This window comes from Balearica regulorum, chromosome 1, assembly GCF_011004875.1.
Source record: "Balearica regulorum gibbericeps isolate bBalReg1 chromosome 1, bBalReg1.pri, whole genome shotgun sequence".
In the NCBI taxonomy this organism is placed as follows: Eukaryota; Metazoa; Chordata; class Aves; order Gruiformes; family Gruidae; genus Balearica; species Balearica regulorum.
In genome coordinates this window covers 193,876,167-193,894,393 of record NC_046184.1, presented here as the reverse complement: position 1 = coordinate 193,894,393, position 18,227 = coordinate 193,876,167, and the positions used below count along the sequence as shown (strand labels likewise).

The following is an 18,227-nucleotide window of genomic DNA, read 5'->3' as shown; positions in this document are numbered from 1 at the left end:
ATTATTATTATTATTATTTTTCTTCTTATTTCTCCCAGGATTGGATAAAAGCTGTGTTAGGTCAACTTTTACTGTGATTTCTGTTCTTGCTTGCTAAGGCTGACATTGCAGTACATTGATGTAGTAAATGCCCCTATTCTATATTGCATCGTATAAAAATACAGGATATACTTTAAAAAAGGAACTGTAGCTGGTATTTTTATATCGACTTTATTAACATTTAGCTTCTTAGCAACTATACTAAAACATTTATTCAATATTATGTCGACCAACCTAGCTGGATTCCTTGTATACAAACAGTTGAAACCCAGCTTAATTTCTACTGATAACCAGTAATATGAAGACTATGTTTATAAATTAAGAATTATATATTTAATTTTAAATATTTTTGTTTGTTGCAATTTTTTGTTCTATAAGACTCCAACTTTTAGCTCAGCTGGTGCTTTTTATTATGTTTTCAGAATACAAGAATAAAACAGGAAAACTTATTTGTACGCTTTTGAGTTAACACTCATCTCTGTAGTAGGGAAATTTTATATCTGTCATTAAACATGCATTTAGAAACAGACATAAAGGGACTTATTCATACCTCAGAAGTGTATTTTCATGGTTTCAGCATGCTTTGAATGAGATTCTAAATGTATTTCCCAAATCAAATGAGATATAAATTGAATCCAGTTTAATCTGTGACTGCAGTATAGCCGAAAGCTCATAGAAAAACCTGAATACACATAAGTCATGCTTGCCTCTGAAGAAATGCAAAGATTCAATTTTTCTTCCACTGTAGAATGGGATGTCACATTTTGTCCCTCCATTTCTTGATTGAATTCATCAACTGTTGTTTGAGTCTTCAAAAATGTGGTACCCCAGGAGTTTCTCTTGTCCCAGTGAATCTCATTTATCCCCATCTTTCCCTGTGCTGGAATTTCTCTCTCCTCTTCTGGGTTCTGATTTGATCAGCTGCACTTTTTCTTTTTGGTGGTGGCTGAGGAGTGTGATTCCTCAAAATGAAGGTGTCTGACCAAAGTTTGCCTCCTCCAGTATCCTTGCAGATGAGGTGTGTGCCTTCGCTGAGGAACAAGGTTTAATTCTGCTTACAGTTTCCCCGATCTTCCTTTTGTAGCCAAACATCACAGAAGCAATAATGTCAGGAAGAATTATGGCTAATAATAGTGTATTAATTAAAACTTTTCAGTTAGCCTTATGGTTCCCTGTACCATTGTGAAGATGGACAGAGAACTGAGACTTGAAGACCACTAGGTTATGAGTCACCATGTCAGTCTTTTCAGGGCATGTTGCTGGTGTAAGACTTTTATAATTAAAAAGTCTGGCTTAAGTCCTCTTGGTTTCCCTGGATCTTTCCACGTTTTTGATACAATCTTACATCCTCTTCCACAGTGTACGTCCTTCTCACAGTCATAACTTCATACAATCACAAGGCTACTTCTTTAGAAGCCACTAGGGCTAAAAAAGTTGCACACATAGACAAATGTGCCATTTAAGAAGCTCAAAGTATCCTGCCTAGCCTCCAGCTGCAAATTCAAAAGACACAGGTTTCCCAGAGGTCTTGTGTTGCATCTGCCCATGCAGATATCTTGATAGTCTAGAGCATCCCAAATGGTACTGGATGCCTCTGTTTAAGCACCTGAATCTTAGGTCGCAAGTGGACATTAACACCTCTGACATCTAATGCTATGTGTCAGGATCTAGAGCTGATTTGTGCTCTGTCGGGGTGAGATTCAGTTGCTGGAGCATAGATGTCTGCTGCCATTCATGTTGTGGAATGCCCATGACATTTGCAATGCCTCACAGGTTTGATACAAGATTCACCAACGACCCATACTCTTCCGTAGTAGCAGATCTAGGTTAGGCAGGATCTCTCTCAGACCTAAGTTGATGTTAGCGCTGGGATTCAGTTGCCTACAAGTAGAACCATACCATCACAGAGCTGGCTTTAAGCAAAAGGGGGGGAAAAACCAAGTCAGGCAATAGTTTCCTCCTCCCCTGATCACTGAGCAGTTTTGCAGCTAAAACAGACTGATGATCACCCGAAGCAGATCCCAGTAAGTCATGACTGCTGAGTCAAGATAAAGTTCATACACATCCTGTAGCTTGGTACTAGCTATAGCAATACTGTATTTACGGGGCTACAATCCCCTTTTTCAGTAGCCTGCTAACTGTGAGCTATCACTCCTGAATCTAGCAGTGATGTTGTGAATCCTCCTACAGTTTCTATGGATTAGGGAACAAGCAGTACTTCCTGGAGCTGTTAGCTATTTCTTGCCTGGCATGGCCTCATAGTAACATGTATTGGTCTGAGGGTAGTCCACAGTTCGTTCTTCTAGGGTATAGCTATTCCTCAACTTGCTCAGCACTTAATACCCTTCTATTTTGTAGAAGACATGAAGTATAAAAGTGTAAGTAGGATTACAGCTACAGGATATAGAGCCAAGTTCAAAATTCCTGGAGCTGAAGGGGACCACGCAAGAGGGATTCCCATCGAGAATGACACCCTGCCTTCTCTTCTGCAATTTGTAATTTGTTTGCCATTGCAATGCACTGTAATCATAGCTTTTGTGGCTTGTTTTGCAACCAACTAGACTTCAGATGTTACAGTTGAATGCTTTATTATCTGCAACAATCATGCAAAAGCTACTCCAAAAGTTACTGGATTAAAGTTAATTTAGTATATGGTTTCAGTGATTTTTGCAACTTGAGTATTACTTGAAAGGGTGTATAATTGAAATCACACCCTTCAGTCAGTGCTGTTACATATGCACAAACCGGAACATTTCAGGCAGGTTATATACAATGAGATAGTTTGTAGTGATTGCTTTATATTGGGTATGCATGCAAACACAGCTGGATCTCACATAAACAGTTGCAGACTGATTAGGAAAAGAAGGAAGAATTCCATATTCACATCTGGGCAAATTGTAATCTAAACATTTGTCTGAAGATTGAAAACTGGTACCTTCACATATGTATTGCTTATCCTGATCAGCTGCTTTTTGCGTCCATCTAGGGGGCTGGCTGGAACTTTCTATCATATTCATAGCCTATTGTAATTGATGCACAGCTCTAATCTCAGAATGATTAATTTAATAGCCAAGGTTAGAGCAAAGTAAACTCAGGTTATCGTGTTGTGAGTGACTGAGCTATATTTAGGCATGAACAATCCAAGTGTTCACCTCAAGTAAATCCCCTTAATTCTGGGTTGCATTTGCCTATATTATAGCACAGAGTTCTGATCCAATAATTTTGTTTTGACCTTGCTTAATGATGTTCAGCTTTGCCCTGTGTGCGCACACCAGAGTCTTGTTACGTGCCATTGTCCGTCTGACAGCCTAAAGTTTTTGCAGTCATTAAACAATGTTTCTTAGTTCATATCATCATTTTTGTTTGATCCTCATTCATTTGGGGCTGCTGTGGTGTCTGATCTCTGGCAGCTTGTAATATATTGGTTGCAGGTATGTTAACTGAATTTATAATTCCTGTGCCAGCTATGTAGGACCAAACACTTCCATATTATTCACTGGTACCCTCCACTGGTGGAGATTTATTCAAATTCCTTCTTTGCTCTTCCTGCCCAGTGGCTCTTGTTTCTTACAGAGGAACTCACAATCTACCAGCTTGGAAAAGCTATCCACCTGCACGTTCATCCAGAAATACCTTCTGAAGCCATTTGGTGGGTAGCACCCAGTCAAACCACCACTGCTGTGGTGTTCTCGTACCTCTGATTGTCATTACCTTGTAGTGATGTACCTGGGCACTGCAGCAGTTACTGTTCTGTTCTGTTGTGAGATTGATAAAGGACCTGTCAATTTATATTTGCATCCATGGAGCTGTTATCTTTGGGTGCTGAAAAGGGAGAGGGTTTAGTTTATGTAGTAGAAACATTTACTGTAATACACATTAAATAATTCTGTACCAATTGCTTCATGTCTTCTCCCAGAGGAGGCTACCTTCTGTTGTTGTAGCCTCTTCAAAATGAGGTTTTTTTGTGAACAAATTGGATGAGATTCCCACAATATGCTCTGGGGACCACCTATTGTAGTTGATTCTTCTGCCGAGGCCACACTACTCTATTGATTCTCTTAAATATGCTGAGCTTGGTAATGGCGCCTTTCACCCACTTTGTAATTTCTGGGTCACCATGTTAAGTGTCCCAGGAGCACCACATGCTCCTTTTTGTACGGAGTGAACTGACTGATGTTCCTTGGTTTTATGATAATGTGGCCTCTACTGCTTCTGGAAGGGGTAGCAAAATGCAAATAAAGTGGCCATGCCGGAACAGCATCCTCAGTGTGGCTACCTATGCCAGCCTTTTTTGAATGTTGAAGAGCTCAGGTTTTGTCCTGATCTCCACTCCCATTGCTGCACTTTCTTTAACAACTTGGTTAAAGGCTTAATTGTATCTGCAAACGGGGATATAAAATCCTGGGGAAAAATAAACAAACTCAGAAGAGATCTGAGCTCATGCAGACTTGTAGAGCAAGGAGCTTCCAATTAATTTTATTCGCTGTTGATAAGATGATTAGTCTACTCCTAAATATTTTACTCTTTCCTGTACCACTTGACCTGTTCATCAGTTCACTTAGAATTGTGCTCTCAAAGTTACAGCATACACTTAATTAACTCTTTCAGGTCTGTTTGAGTCTGGCTGTGGGTTAATACATCATCTGTTTGTGAAATTACATGGATCAGCCTGTGATAATTTTTCCCGTGTTTGGACGATATGAGTATTGCAGAAAGCTGAAGCACGGTGAAATCCTTGGGTGGTGGGTGCATATAAAGCAGTACTGCTGCCCTGTAAATGTAGGGGGAAATATTTCCCAGCCTTGCTCTGATAACAAGATCACCAAAGGGATATTTCATACCATATGATACCATGCTCAGCATATAAACTAGGGGGAAAGTGTGCTGGGGAGCTGCTGCTTAGGGACTGGCTGGACATGGGTCAGTTGGTGGTGAGCGATTGTTTTTCATTTGCATCACTTGTTTTTCTTGGGTTTTATTTCTCTCTCTTTTTGTGATTTTCCTTTTCATTTATTATTATTGTTGTTGTAATGTTTTATTTCAATTATTAAACTGTTCTTATCTCAACCCATGAGTTTTCTCACTCTCACCCTTCCAATTCTCTTCCTTTCAGCCTGCTGGCAGGGCGCAGTGAGCGAGTGGCTGTGTGGTGTTCAGTTGCCTACTGAGTTTAAACCATGACACTGGGATAAGATTCTGTGTTAATCATTGACACCAGAGCACAGGGCTCTGGGTGCTTTAAATGCAGGGATAGGGGTATTGAGTAACCTGGGTTCTTCACTCTGTCATTTCCACCCAAAATTATAGATTGTTTTCGACATCTTTCCAAGCTGAGTCGTTGGTTTAGCTAGTTAGATTAGGCCCAGCATTTCCGTCACTTCCTTGTCTGTCTGGCACACATACTGATGATGGGGTTTAGTTATATTTATGTTTACCTCTACCTCTTGTTAAGAAAATGTTTCTTCCTAACACATTATTTTAATTATATGGAATCAGCCTTTTTGTTTGTTTAGCTTCTGCCAGCTGCTCTTGACACTTTCCAAAGCAATTCTCTTCATGTGCTTCCACAATTTTTCCCTGATACCAGATTACTATCCTGTCTGTGCACCCACTAAACCATCAGAAATACATTCTTTCTCCCAGTGAAACACCTGGGATAGGAAACATAGGTCAGCAGTGTGTAGAACAAGCATTTCCAAGGGGTATGTTGAGGGGGTGAATATGCACAGATGGGTGTTTCGCTTCCCTATATGTATCTATCAGAAAATCAGGTGATGCATCAAACAGAAAAATGTTTGGCATCAGTCATCTCTTCCAGAATTTTTCCCCTTAAAGATACTGGAAATGTCTGCCTTTTATATATTTATTGAGTTCTTTTGATTCTGTATATAACCAAAAATAGTGTCTTTTTTTTTAAACTGATGTCATTAAGAATGTATATGTTACTGTGATTGTCCTCTTCACTGTATGACTTTTGAGAGCGACAGGTTTATCTTCTTTTTTGGCCTCTTAGCGCAAGGGAGAGCCGTGAGTTCAGGGGCTTTTGAAGCTCTGTTCTGTAGTTTGAGCTCTTCTGCAGGCAGTCCTCAGCTCATTTCACAGTTACTTTGGGTCCTTCTGTCCTGGTTTCGACTAAGACAATTTTCTTTCTAGTAGCTGGTATAGTGCTGTGTCTTCACTAAGTCAAGGACTTTGCAGCTTCTCACGCCCTGCCAGGTGCACAAGAAGCTGGGAGAGCACAGCCAGGAGAGCTGACCCAGACTGGCCAAAGGAACATTCCCTACCATAGAACGTCATGCTCTATATGTATAGAACTGGGCAAGCTAGCCGGGAGGTGGGATCATGGGGCATTGGACTGGGCTTTTTTTTCCGTTCTGCAGGTGGTGAGCAATTGCATTTGTACATCACTTGTTGTTGTTGTTATTATTATTACTACTATTACTATTATTATTATTATCATGATCATCATCATTATCATCCTTTGTTATCCTGTCTTTATCTCAACCCACAATTTTTTTTTTCCATTCTCCTCCCCATCCCACTGGGGATGGAGGGGTGAGCGAGTGGCTGCGTGGTGCTCAGTTACCGTCTGGGGTTAAACCACGACACCTTCTCTACCCGGTTTGTACAAACCTTGATGAGACCCAAGGTTTGGAGCCATAATGGATGCCTTCTCTGTCTTTTCCAGTTTTTAACATCCAATGAATCTCAGTGCTCTGACTGGGCATTATTTTATCAGTTTTACATATTCTACATATATATTTATCAGTTTTATATCAGTTTATGAGAATTTTATATGCTTTTTTCTCACTATTAGCACCATGTTACTTCTCTCCAGCCAGAGTGTGACTTGAAATCCATTCATGTTCCTTTTGCTTTTTGGGCTAATAGTGTATTCTGTTGCCACAACCTTTACCACTGTTCCCAGTAAGGGTTCCTACAAAGTCATGGTGCTTTTTTCATCTTCCTTGTTCAGCACATTTGTCTGATGATCATCAGCTCTTGCAAAGCATTGTTCTTGTCTTGGTGTGTGCTGTTTACTACAGCCTGTGCAGTCCTGTGCACTTGCTTTTGTGGATTACAACTAAGTTTTCTATGTCTTTTTCCGTTGTATCTTTTTTGTGGGTATTTTGTGTACTTGAGTATGTCAGCATGATTGGAGCCTGACCTGTCCTCCAAGAAGTTCATGCTCTGGTAGAGGGCTTTGCAGGTCAGTCTCAGTTCTGGAGCTTTTATGTGTTTATGTAACTCCAGCACACCCACAACAATTTTGATAGTAGTGATTATATCTCGGTCTTCCCCTAAATACTGCCTGAGCATTGTGTCCCAGATTCCAATCAGTCAAGTCTTTTATCAGGGACTATTTTAGCTCCCTTCAGTACTGCAGGATTGTTGCTCAGCTTTAAATCACTCAAACTGCTCTGTACTTTTATCTTCTTTTTGTACTCTGTTTAAGAATCTCTTATATCTTTAATATTCATATGGGTCACAACATTCCTTGAACTATTTTTGTGCAGTTCTGTAATTAATCTTTTCTGTCAGAGGTAACGGAAAATGATTAAACACATCAAGTGTCTCAGAAGCATTTGTTGTCAGAAATAAAGCTATTTTTATCTCGTCTCCCATTGCTTCTCAAAGTCAAATGCTGCTTAATTCTTTTCCAGATGACCTTTATATTTTCAGAGACTGTTACATCTCGGGAGACTTCAAACAGCTTTCCCAGCCTACTTGTCTCTTGGTGCTTCAGTTTATTTGGACAGGATATTGACTCCAGTGGTTGTGCCAGCCTGCCTGTGTGGTGACTGGAGGGGAACAGGCACTTTTCATCTCCCTCACGTCTGGGCATTAAAAATGGTTTGGATGAATTGTGGCCTAGAAGCTCTTCCCTCTGCCGTGCATGTGCATTGCTCATATGTGGGTGATGGCAAAAATTAGGTGAGATGAGTCTCCACCCCCCCTAAGGTGTACGGCTGTGTTTGCAGAGCCTCTGATGGTGACGGTGGGATTTGCAGAGTGCATCGCACAGTCCAGCTGCCTTCCCTCTGGCTGTCACACCACCGGGTACCTGCCAAGCAAGTGGCCTTTCAAGGCAGGGTGAGTCTGAGACAGGCTTAACTCAGGGCTTGTGCCATGACATGTAGGCTTTCTGTAGTTCAAAGGAGAGGTTTCCTACGGCAGTCGCCTGACACAATGAGATCAAGGTGGTTTTTGGTTTCCTTTTGTCACTTTGCGGTCACTTTGTGTTTCTCCGCTGCATATCTATCTGTGATAATGTTCACATGCTTATACATACAGTGTGTGAGAGTACAAGCCTTCCCAGACTTTCAGCTGCTATAAAATAGAAAATCAAAGTGTAAAAATAACTCTTACCTACTTCCTTTTTTTTTTTTTTTTCTTCTGCTAATAATTTTGGACTACCTGCAGTGCATCTTGATGCCTGTGGCTTAGCTTCATGCTTTCAGGTTACCTTCTTTTTATTCTCATGCCAGCAAAGCTCCCCTGTTTTGCCTGTGATGGGGAGAAATGTCTTTTTAGCTAGCTGCTGTGCCTTCAGACAAGTATTTAATGCCATCTTTGGTGGTTTTTTTCTGTAGAGGTATCATACCAAGCAGAGGCATTGTTCTGGAGTTAATACACTGCTCTACAACTTGAGGAACCTGGTTTAATTTTTCTTCTATGCATGTCATAATATCTCTGTTCCCAATTCGTAAAATAGGAATGGTATTACTTCCTGCTTTATGTATGGCAGACATAAATTTATTCATGTTCATGAGGCATCAGATTGTTACAATAACCAGGACAGTGCAAAAAACAGTGACTGAATTCTGAGAAAGGAATTGGAACAAAACAGTGTAGTTCAGGTGTGTGATCAATACTTAATTGTACTTAATACTATAATTGTAGCAAATTTTACATTAAGTGGTTATAGACTGAAAAACGTTCACTTGGCGTTTTATGTACCATTTACAACTGGTCCTAGGTTGTTGAAATTGGTTAAATTTATTGACTTGATAATCTTTGGTAATGTTGGCTAACAGACTCTAAAAATAAAACTAGAAAAATAGATATTTGGGAAGGGATTATAGAGGAAAAATGAAGTAATTACATGACTAATATATTATCTATAGCAAAATCCTGTACTTCATACATTAAATTATTATCTTACCAGTTTTTGAAATATGGGAAGAACTTTAACCAGTTTCTAAATAGCTGTATCTGTTACTCAGTGTTAAGAATATAATTTGCTTGTGAAAGAGAATGTTTACCCAAGGACTGTGTGGGTGAAACCTACTTGACTCTGGATCTAAGGGTAAAACATTACATGAAATGTGACATCCTTTGTTGTAGCTTTTGATTAAAATACTTGCTTTTGATGATATGGGGGAAAAAACACATTATATTTTTCCCCTTCTTGGTACAAGGCACATTCTCACTACTAGACTTTCCCATGTCATTCCAATAATTATATCCATTTCAGAAGAGCTTTTGATGTAGGACTGAATAATGACGTGTTTGTCAGAGGTACATCAGCCCGGTTTCTACTAATCAAAAAGCCTTTGCACATCTTTTCCAATTAACTCTTTTCTTTGTATTGCTAAATGAATTTCAGTAACGCTTTCCTATTCAGTTTCATTACCATGCAAACAGAGAGTTAATACAGGATAGTTCATCGGAGCGTGGAGAGCAGGTTATTTGTGCAGTTTATTTATGAAATGAATGGTATTATTATTGGTTCAGAAGACACACAACTTAAAATTGAAACTTTTTCTAGAGGAATGAACACAAATTACGGAATCATGATGTTCGCAATTAGTTCTTGATTTGCTCCTGTGAATGTTATGCATCATGATAGATCTAAGTACTAAGAACTTGCAGAACGATACATATCGGTGCCAGACTCAGGAAGGTCTTAATGAACTTGGGCAGGAATTTAGAGGAGTAATCAGGCAAACAAATGTCTGTGTATTACTAAATTGACTTCACCTAATGATTCTTGGACTATGTAGATCTGTCCTGCAATAGAGTAGGACATGACTGTTAGATTGTGAAGCCTGTTTGCCTGTGTTGAATTATTTCTGCTGTCACTGCAGGAATTTGGATTTTGTAGGACTAGCCCACGCTATCGCATTGCAGGGGGCTTTTCTGCCTTGAAAATATGTTCAGCACTTCATCAAGGCTGGATTCTGGTATTATTGACTGGCTCATGCAGGGGTCTCCTTAAGGTGATCTAACATGATCAATACCAGAGTTTCACAAGTTGAGTATAGGTAAAGCGTGGTCCAAATAGGTATCTTGAGTGGGAAAGTCAGAGGAAGAAGAATCTGTCAACTTGAAAATGGGACTGTGCCAGAGCCTTACACATGAGTAAAGCACAGACATACAAATGGGCTTAGCTAAGGACAAGCTACATCTCGTGGTTCTCTTTCACTTTCATGGTGATAGAAAACTTAATTATTTTCTTAGTGATGTAAACATTTTGAGGGTAAGGTAAAGGCTGTTTAAAAGCTTTCCTGATGGTCTGTCTGTTCTTGAACAGTAGTAGGTCTGGCTGGGATGGAGTTAATTTCCCCACAGCAGCCCTCACAGCGCTGTGCTGTGTGTTGGTGGCCAGCAAGGTGTTGGTAGCACCCCGGTGTTGTGGCTACTGCTGAGCAGGGCTGGCACAGCACCAAGGCTGTCTCTCCAACAGCCCACCTCACCAGTAGACTGGGGGTGGGACAAGATCTTGGGAAGGGACACAGCCTGGACAGCTGACCCAAACTGACCAAAGGGATATTCCATACCATATGATGGCTGCTCAGCAATAAAAACTAAGAGGAAGGGCATTCTTTATTTATGACCTTTGTCTTCTGGAGCAACTGCTATGTATACTGAAGCCCTGCTTCCTGGGAAGTGACTGGACATCGCCTGCTGATGGGAAGTAGAGAAAAAATCTTTTGTTTTCCTTTTTTTGCTTCATTAAACTGCTTTTATCTTGACTCACAAGCTTTTTTTCATCTTATTTTTCTCCCTTCCCTGTCCTGCTGAGGAGGGGAGTGATGGAGTGGCTTGGTGGGCACCTGGCAGCCAGCCAAGGTCAACCCACCACAAATAGACAGTAGTTAGTACAGAGAGCCCCCATCCTAATTTTGCAGCTTTTCCAATACCAATTTAGCTCAGCTTAGCTTAGTCTCAGCAGGTTCAAGAATGTAGGGTAGTATCCCCCCAAAAAGTGTCAGTCAAGTATTTGGTATCTAATAATATGTGCTACTCTCTGGAAACAAGAAATAATGACAAGACTACCCAAATTAAGCAGCGTGGAAACCAGCACACAGGTTTTAGCAGTTAGTTCTGTGCATAACACTTGGGTGAGTAAACAACTCTTCCTAGAGCCGGTTTGTAACCAGCCTTTTTTAGTAAGGTTTTCCAGTCCAGCCAAGTGATCTGTCAGCACCACTCATCTGTCCAAGCTAACAAGGACCAAAATAAGGCCCCTTAGCACCTTGCAAAACCAGAGACGTGGAGTCATTATGCTGTGTGTCAGTAAAAGCACTGTAGTCTGGATTGTCATGATCTTAATCCTAGTCAGCTGTGAACTAAAAATAGGTACCAACAGGCAAGTCACTGAGATCAGGAAGTAAGATTTCAGATAAATATAAAGGCACTGATGGTGGGTTGGTTCCTACTTGTTTTCTCTGTGTGTGATCTGGGAGGCTAAACTCTGACTACAGTTAATAGACATCTAGAAGGTTTCAGTTGTCCCAGCAAATGTGTATAGTGTCACTTGAGCTACCTTAGGATATTCTGCCTGGCCTCCAGTTGCTGCTCCAGAAGAGCAAAGTCTCTCATTGGGTCCTTAATCATGTCTGCCAGATAAGACATCTCAAAAAGGTCTGGGCACCTTCATGAAATCCTACTACTAATCCATACAGTTATTGGGATGTGGGTAGTGGTCCTGCTGAGTGCCACGGTATGGCTGCTGTACTGTACTGAGGAATTACTCATTAGACTCAGTGCATTAAGTAGATTGACTTGGAGTGGGATCCTGTTAGCTCAGTGTAAGTAGTACCATGTGAAGCTTCCCAGGCTTTTTGGACATCTGCATGGAAATAGCAGATGTGACATAGGCCTGTATCATTCTGGAGTGGCAACTAGATGCCTGTGTTCAGGCAGCTGTGTGGAGCCTGGGATCTCCATTTGCCAGGTGGGGGCTTGGGCATCTAGTTCATATGTGGACATCGAAATACAAGGTGTCTTCAGTTCAAAATGAGTCTTACTCTAGGAGTGAGATTCATTTGCCTGAAGATAGGTATGGGTACAAATCATCATTTTACACATCCTGTAGTATCCCAGGTGTCTCTGTCTTAGGGTTTATGGGAGACTCATAGCTTTCTGAAACTGCAGGTAGAGTCTGGAATACTCTGAATTCTCTGAAACTGCATTAGACACCTAATGTTAGGCAAATTAATTCTGTCCCAGATTTCCATAGAGACACTCTGCTCTGTCACTGGCTTCTTCCAGCTTTATTTCTGTGCATTTCTGAACTACTTCGTTAATCTATGTCCACAGAGCCTGGGGACTTTGATGCACTATTTTCTATGTTTAGCTGTTTTTTTTTATGGAAATAGTATAATTCCACTTCATGCACACTCCAGGGGGCAGACATTTAAGTGGGCTTCTTCTTGCCTGCTTACATCAGTCTGTAGAACGTGACATGTCTAAACTAAGTAACAGGTTTTTGTCTGTCACCAGTGGAGAGAGATGGACTCCCAAAGAGTGACTCACCCTGCACATCTTAGACACTAGTCTTCTCATTTTCTGTAGCGGCAGACTAGATGACATGCTTAGAAAGCACAGTTGAATAAGATAATCCCATGTTGTTACACTTCATATTTTTTCATTGCAATGAGGGAGTAAACAGCACCTCCTTATCTGTGGAGAGGGGTAACCCATGGGATTCCCTTCCTCCTTGCTTCATGGTAGAAGCAGGGATACTAAAATGCTGGAATATCTCTTCCCTCGGTAAGAGTAGAAAGGACCAGGAGTTATGGGGCAAGTCCTCCATAGTCCTCAAGGTGCTCTGTGGGTGGGCAGCGTAGCTGCAAGTACAGATGACAAAAATGAAGTTGTGTGTTTGTGCATGGTGGTATCTTAACATTTGAGGCAGGAAATCTGGAGATGACTCAGGTTCAACAGAAGAAGAACATACGGCAACTTCATGAGGGAAAATTTAGGTGTGCAAATTTAAGTTGCAAGTGGTGGCACATTTGTTCCCAATGGAATTTTTAAAATCATATTTAAGTGGTGGGTGTGTAGCGTTCTGGTCATGGAGTGTAATGTCTTTTTGTTCTTTCATCAGTGTAATGGAGCTTTAGTGTAAAGTAAAATTAAGTTTGTGCTTAGGTCAGCTTTCATTTTTGACATGAGACTTTGAAGTGGTTATTATATTTAGTTTCTCACTAGCATCAAAATCCATTGTATTAATATAGACAGATGGTAGGACTGCATCACATTCATTTGAGCTATTGATGTATTATGAATGAGAGCACGTATGTTGAAGTTTGCAACTGAGAGCTTGGTTCAGATACACGTAGGTGTGTACTGTGGTTCAGACTTTCCAAGATTGTTCTCTTTGGGTTTTGTTGACCACTCTAAAAGGGCATGGGTTCAGTCTCCTCTGGAGCCGGTGTCTGATCTGCACAGATGTTTTATATACCCCATGATAACTCAAAGGCAGCAGGTTTCTGTATGTGGGCAGCTGAAATGAGCCTTGATTATTGATCTTACCTTTAGTTGTCCTTCACTTCCAATTGTTTTTCTCCCAGCAGTGAGAATTAAATTTCTGCAAGAACAGTAGAATGATAGAATTCATTTTTTTTCCTGGGTAATTAACAGTGTCTGTGTCAAAAATGATTAATAATCTTAATTGTTTAATGTTTCTAACAATGCTGGCAACTGGAAATCATTCCAGTTCAAAGCCTGAATGGTAAGAGTGTATGAAAAGGAAACTGTGAACAGCAGATATCAATACATTAATGATAAAATTTACCAGCATACCAACTTCATGGAGTGGAATTATAAGGCTTTCTACACAGCTTATATTCCAGAGAGGGCTAAAAATGCCTGTGACATTTTGATTAATAATCTGTCATATATATTCATCACACCTGTGAATTTGTATGGCAAGAATGGAGGTTCATGTCATCACAGCACATATGAATGAATATTAACTGATAAGTCTCAAAATGCAAATGTAAACTGGGAATAGTTATCAAGTAGGCTTTATTCTAATGAATGGATCTCATATTTTTTACCTTTTTATCAATGACCTTGAAAAAAGCATTACAATTTCTACTAATGTGGAGATGACTAAAAGATAGGATGTTGATTCATAGAGCAGTCAAAATTCTTTGATAAGGTAGGTGCAAAGAAAAAATATGTTTTATATGGTGAAAGACTCTGGAATTATGGTAGTTTAGATGACCATATGATCACAGTGTAATGCTATGGCCACATAAGCAGAAATAGTGTATTAAATAATTGTCTCTGGTTTTACTGCTGGCAAGACTACCACTGGCATATTATGTCCAATTCTACTTCTGCAGTTTAAGACAGATGATGACAAATTGGAAGAGAATCAGAGAAGAGCAGTGAGAATGGTTAGAGGGCTGGAAGCTATGCCCGAAGATAATGCGAGGCTCCAGGAACTTAATCTATTTAGCTTGCAAAGGGAACATCAAGAGACTATTTCAACTGACTGTGTAAGATCATGGGAAAAAATGTGGTAGAAAACATCTCCTCACAGTAACAGATAAAATTTTACCAAGACAAGTAGTTGAAATCTGATGCTAGAAGTAAATAGCAAATTTTAATAAAACAAATTAAATTGAATTGTTGGAATAACTTTTCAGGAGCTGTGGTAAATTGTTTTTCACCAGACTTTCTAAAATCCAGATTAGTAATTTTTCCTATACTGTGTGTTCTGGTTCAAAGAAGAGTAAGTTCAAGGGTGTTTCTTTGTCTCGTATTGTTTGAGAGATTTGGACAAGCTCCTAAGAATAGACCTTTCTTCTTTATGTATCTGTGAATCTACAGATAAAGTGATATTTCTATAATGAAAACATACTTTGAAAGATGTTTAGGTAAATGCATTTTCATTTTTGTAAATACTGGAAGTATGTCTGAACTCAATAATGAAAGTTAATAAAGGCGTCTAGTTAACTACCAAGAGTGTGCTCAGTGCCTGGAATAGTATCTCATAGAAAACTGAGATGCTGTTTTCCCCAACCAACTAGCGATTTCTAGTTGATATATGGTATTAATATGGTACTAAAGAAAAGTTAATTTAGGAGTTGTAAACTGCTGATGAATGAATAAGGCTGAGCCCTCAAATGCCATGTTTATGTGGTTCGGACGTGACGCTGGACCTCAGTACTTGAGACTAATTCTGTTACTTAAAATGGATTTTCAGGTGCATTAATTACAGTCTTTCTTTTCAACAGGCCCATGCTAAAGTCTGGCATCTCTACAATGACCATTTTCGTCCAACTCAAAGAGGAAAAGTGTCCATTGCCCTTAGCTCCCACTGGATAAAACCTCAACGTATGTCTGAAAAAAACATAAAAGAATGTCAAAAATCCCTTGATTTCGTGCTTGGCTGGTTTGCTAAGCCCATATTTATTGATGGTGACTATCCAGAGAGCATGAGGAGTAACCTCTCGTCTCTATTGCCTGAATTCAGTGAAGTTGAGAAGAAGTATATCAAGGGAACAGCAGACTTTTTTGCTCTTTCTTTTGGAGCTACTCTGAGTTTCCAGCTCTTGGACTCCCACATGAAATTCCAGCAGTTGGAATCAATAAGCCTGAGGCAGCTCCTTTACTGGATAAGCAGTGAATATAACAACCCCCAAATATTCATTGTGGAGAACAGCTGGTTTGTTTCTGGTAGCACCAAGAGAGATGATGCCAAATACATTTACTATCTCAAAAAGTTCGTTATGGAAACTTTAAAAGGTAGGACTGAGGTTGTATTAACATGTGCTTGACAAAATCGTAATGCAAAATAACCTACAGAGACGTGGTAAAGAACCAGGCTGAAAACTAATTTTAGTCTTTAACATTCATCTTGGCACTTGTGAAATAAGACTCCAAATCCCCTTCCTGGGTTTGTTCATTTCAGCTCTTGAAGACCCTTAATAGCTGCAGATAGCATTTGGTGAGCTTGATGCTGCTGTCTTTGAAGTCAGTAGGAAAATTTCTACTGTCTTTGGTGGGAGGAAGTGCAAGACATGGGTGAACTATGCTCTCAGTGGACTTAGGGAAATTTACTATGTTATTTATTAATAGTTGTTTTCCATATCTTAGATATATAAATGCATATATACAAGATGTAAGAATAGATATGTGAGAAGGTAAATACTATGCAGTAAGAGTTCGTCTGGATAAAACATAAGGCTGAAAGAATACATTTTTAAATGAAAAATTGGAACCTTTTCATTCTGCTTGTCAGTGTTGCCCTTGCACAAATTTTGCATTGGTACTGCTCTGGACATCAATCACCATAATCTGAATTTACATCAGGTTAAGGAGAACCGAATATTTGAGGTTATATAATCTAAACTGTTTAAATTGTTAACCTATTATTTTTTCCAAACAGCAAGAGAAATATACTAACTTGTGTGAGAGTTTATTTTCTATTTTTCAGTTTCCTTGTGGCAAAACAGATTTTTTCAATCCTAGTAGTCACCAATAAGTTGTTGGGTTCCCATTTCCACTTTCATTGTCCATATGGTGGACTATTAATTTCTTAATTTACAATTTAGTAATTGATTTACTTGTCTACAGTTTACTGCTCTGGCTAAACTTTTTACAGAAGAAAAAAAGCAGAGACAGACTGTATCTGCAGGAGGGACTTTGGCATCGTTTTGATGAAAATTATTGCACCCAACTCTTCTGCGTATTAGAAAATTATTGCACCCAACTTTTGCTGCCTGTTGGAATCTGCAAAATCCAGTGTAAATACCAAAGTTCTCTGTGCAACACCTAGGGGAATTTAGTTCAGAAAGATCCACAAAAGACATCATATTGGCTGTGAGCAGTCTTGTTGGACAACATTAAAGACCAAGGACAAAGGCACATGTTGTCTCTCTCGCAGACTTAGGACACGTCTATCCAGTGCACTAAAGCTCTGTAATGTGTAAGATTGAAGAGCTAGTTACCAACAGATTCACTCCAGCAGTCACAGGGCAGTAAAATGGCATTGAAGCTACAGCACTGAGAAGCAATGTAGACCCAGGCCCACATAAATGTGTTTTTGCTGCTTCCTAGATCTGGCCAATATCTTTGCCTGATAATGTATATGCATTGGTCCAGAAAAAAATGCTTATTTCTGTATCTGCATTAGGAAGTAAGTGCAGCCCTGTCGGAGCAAGCCTGTAGAGTAAAAAGAGTTGGTGTTGAGGGCCTGGTGTTCACACAGTGTGCATTCCTGAAGCCCATTTCTGGCTAATTTCACCCCAAAGGAACCCAGAGACCACTCAGTGATGTGAACTGAGGTGTGATGAGGAAGGAGATTTGCTCAAAAGTGTGCTCCTGATTTCAGTTGAAGTGCTGATGTAGATCCCATTCTGATGCTGCATGCTGTAGACAAGCTCCATACATCTTTTTTTTTTAATCTTTTTTTTTTTTCCTCTAGGGAAGAGTTTCTTTATGTGGGATCACAACCCTAATTCTTTTTTACTGTTTACTATTATTGATCTTTCCTTTTTTTTTTTTTTTTTCCTAAATATCATTTGGGGTTGAATAAATAGAGCTGTAATACAAAGTAGTTAAATATCAATTATACTTGCTAATTGGTTGGAGATATCTTCTCACATGGGTGGGTATCTAACCACTTACTCCAGAGCCATGTTCACTTCCCTGCTTTGTCTCTGGTGCAACAAATAAATTGATTATTCCTTGTAAAGTGGAGCATGTTGACCAGGAGGGCATGCAAGCTCCTCTGTGCCATGTTGACTAGTCGAGAGGTTAGGTCATTATCTGGGGAGTTAGCAGGTCTGATTTCAAAGAGTCTTAAGGAGAAGGGGAACAGCCAGGCCCCTTACAGGTCAGGACCAAGCTATTCTTAGGTATGTCAAGAGGCAAAGTGCAGATCTTTGGGCACCTTCCACATGGAAGCAGGGGCTGTGGTTGGACAGCAGCTGAGCAGA

General features: G+C 39.8%; 1 protein-coding gene across 1 annotated transcript in view; it reads left to right on the top strand.

Annotated features, from left to right (window-relative positions):
• The window catches only part of KL (klotho), a 52,393-nt gene that overhangs the window by 20,753 nt on the left and 13,413 nt on the right, over nt 1-18,227 (top strand). Inside the window, exon 2 of the mRNA XM_075742024.1 lies at nt 15,522-16,032. Coding sequence (XP_075598139.1) covers nt 15,522-16,032 — 511 coding nt within the window. The remainder of the gene's footprint in view (nt 1-15,521; nt 16,033-18,227) is intronic.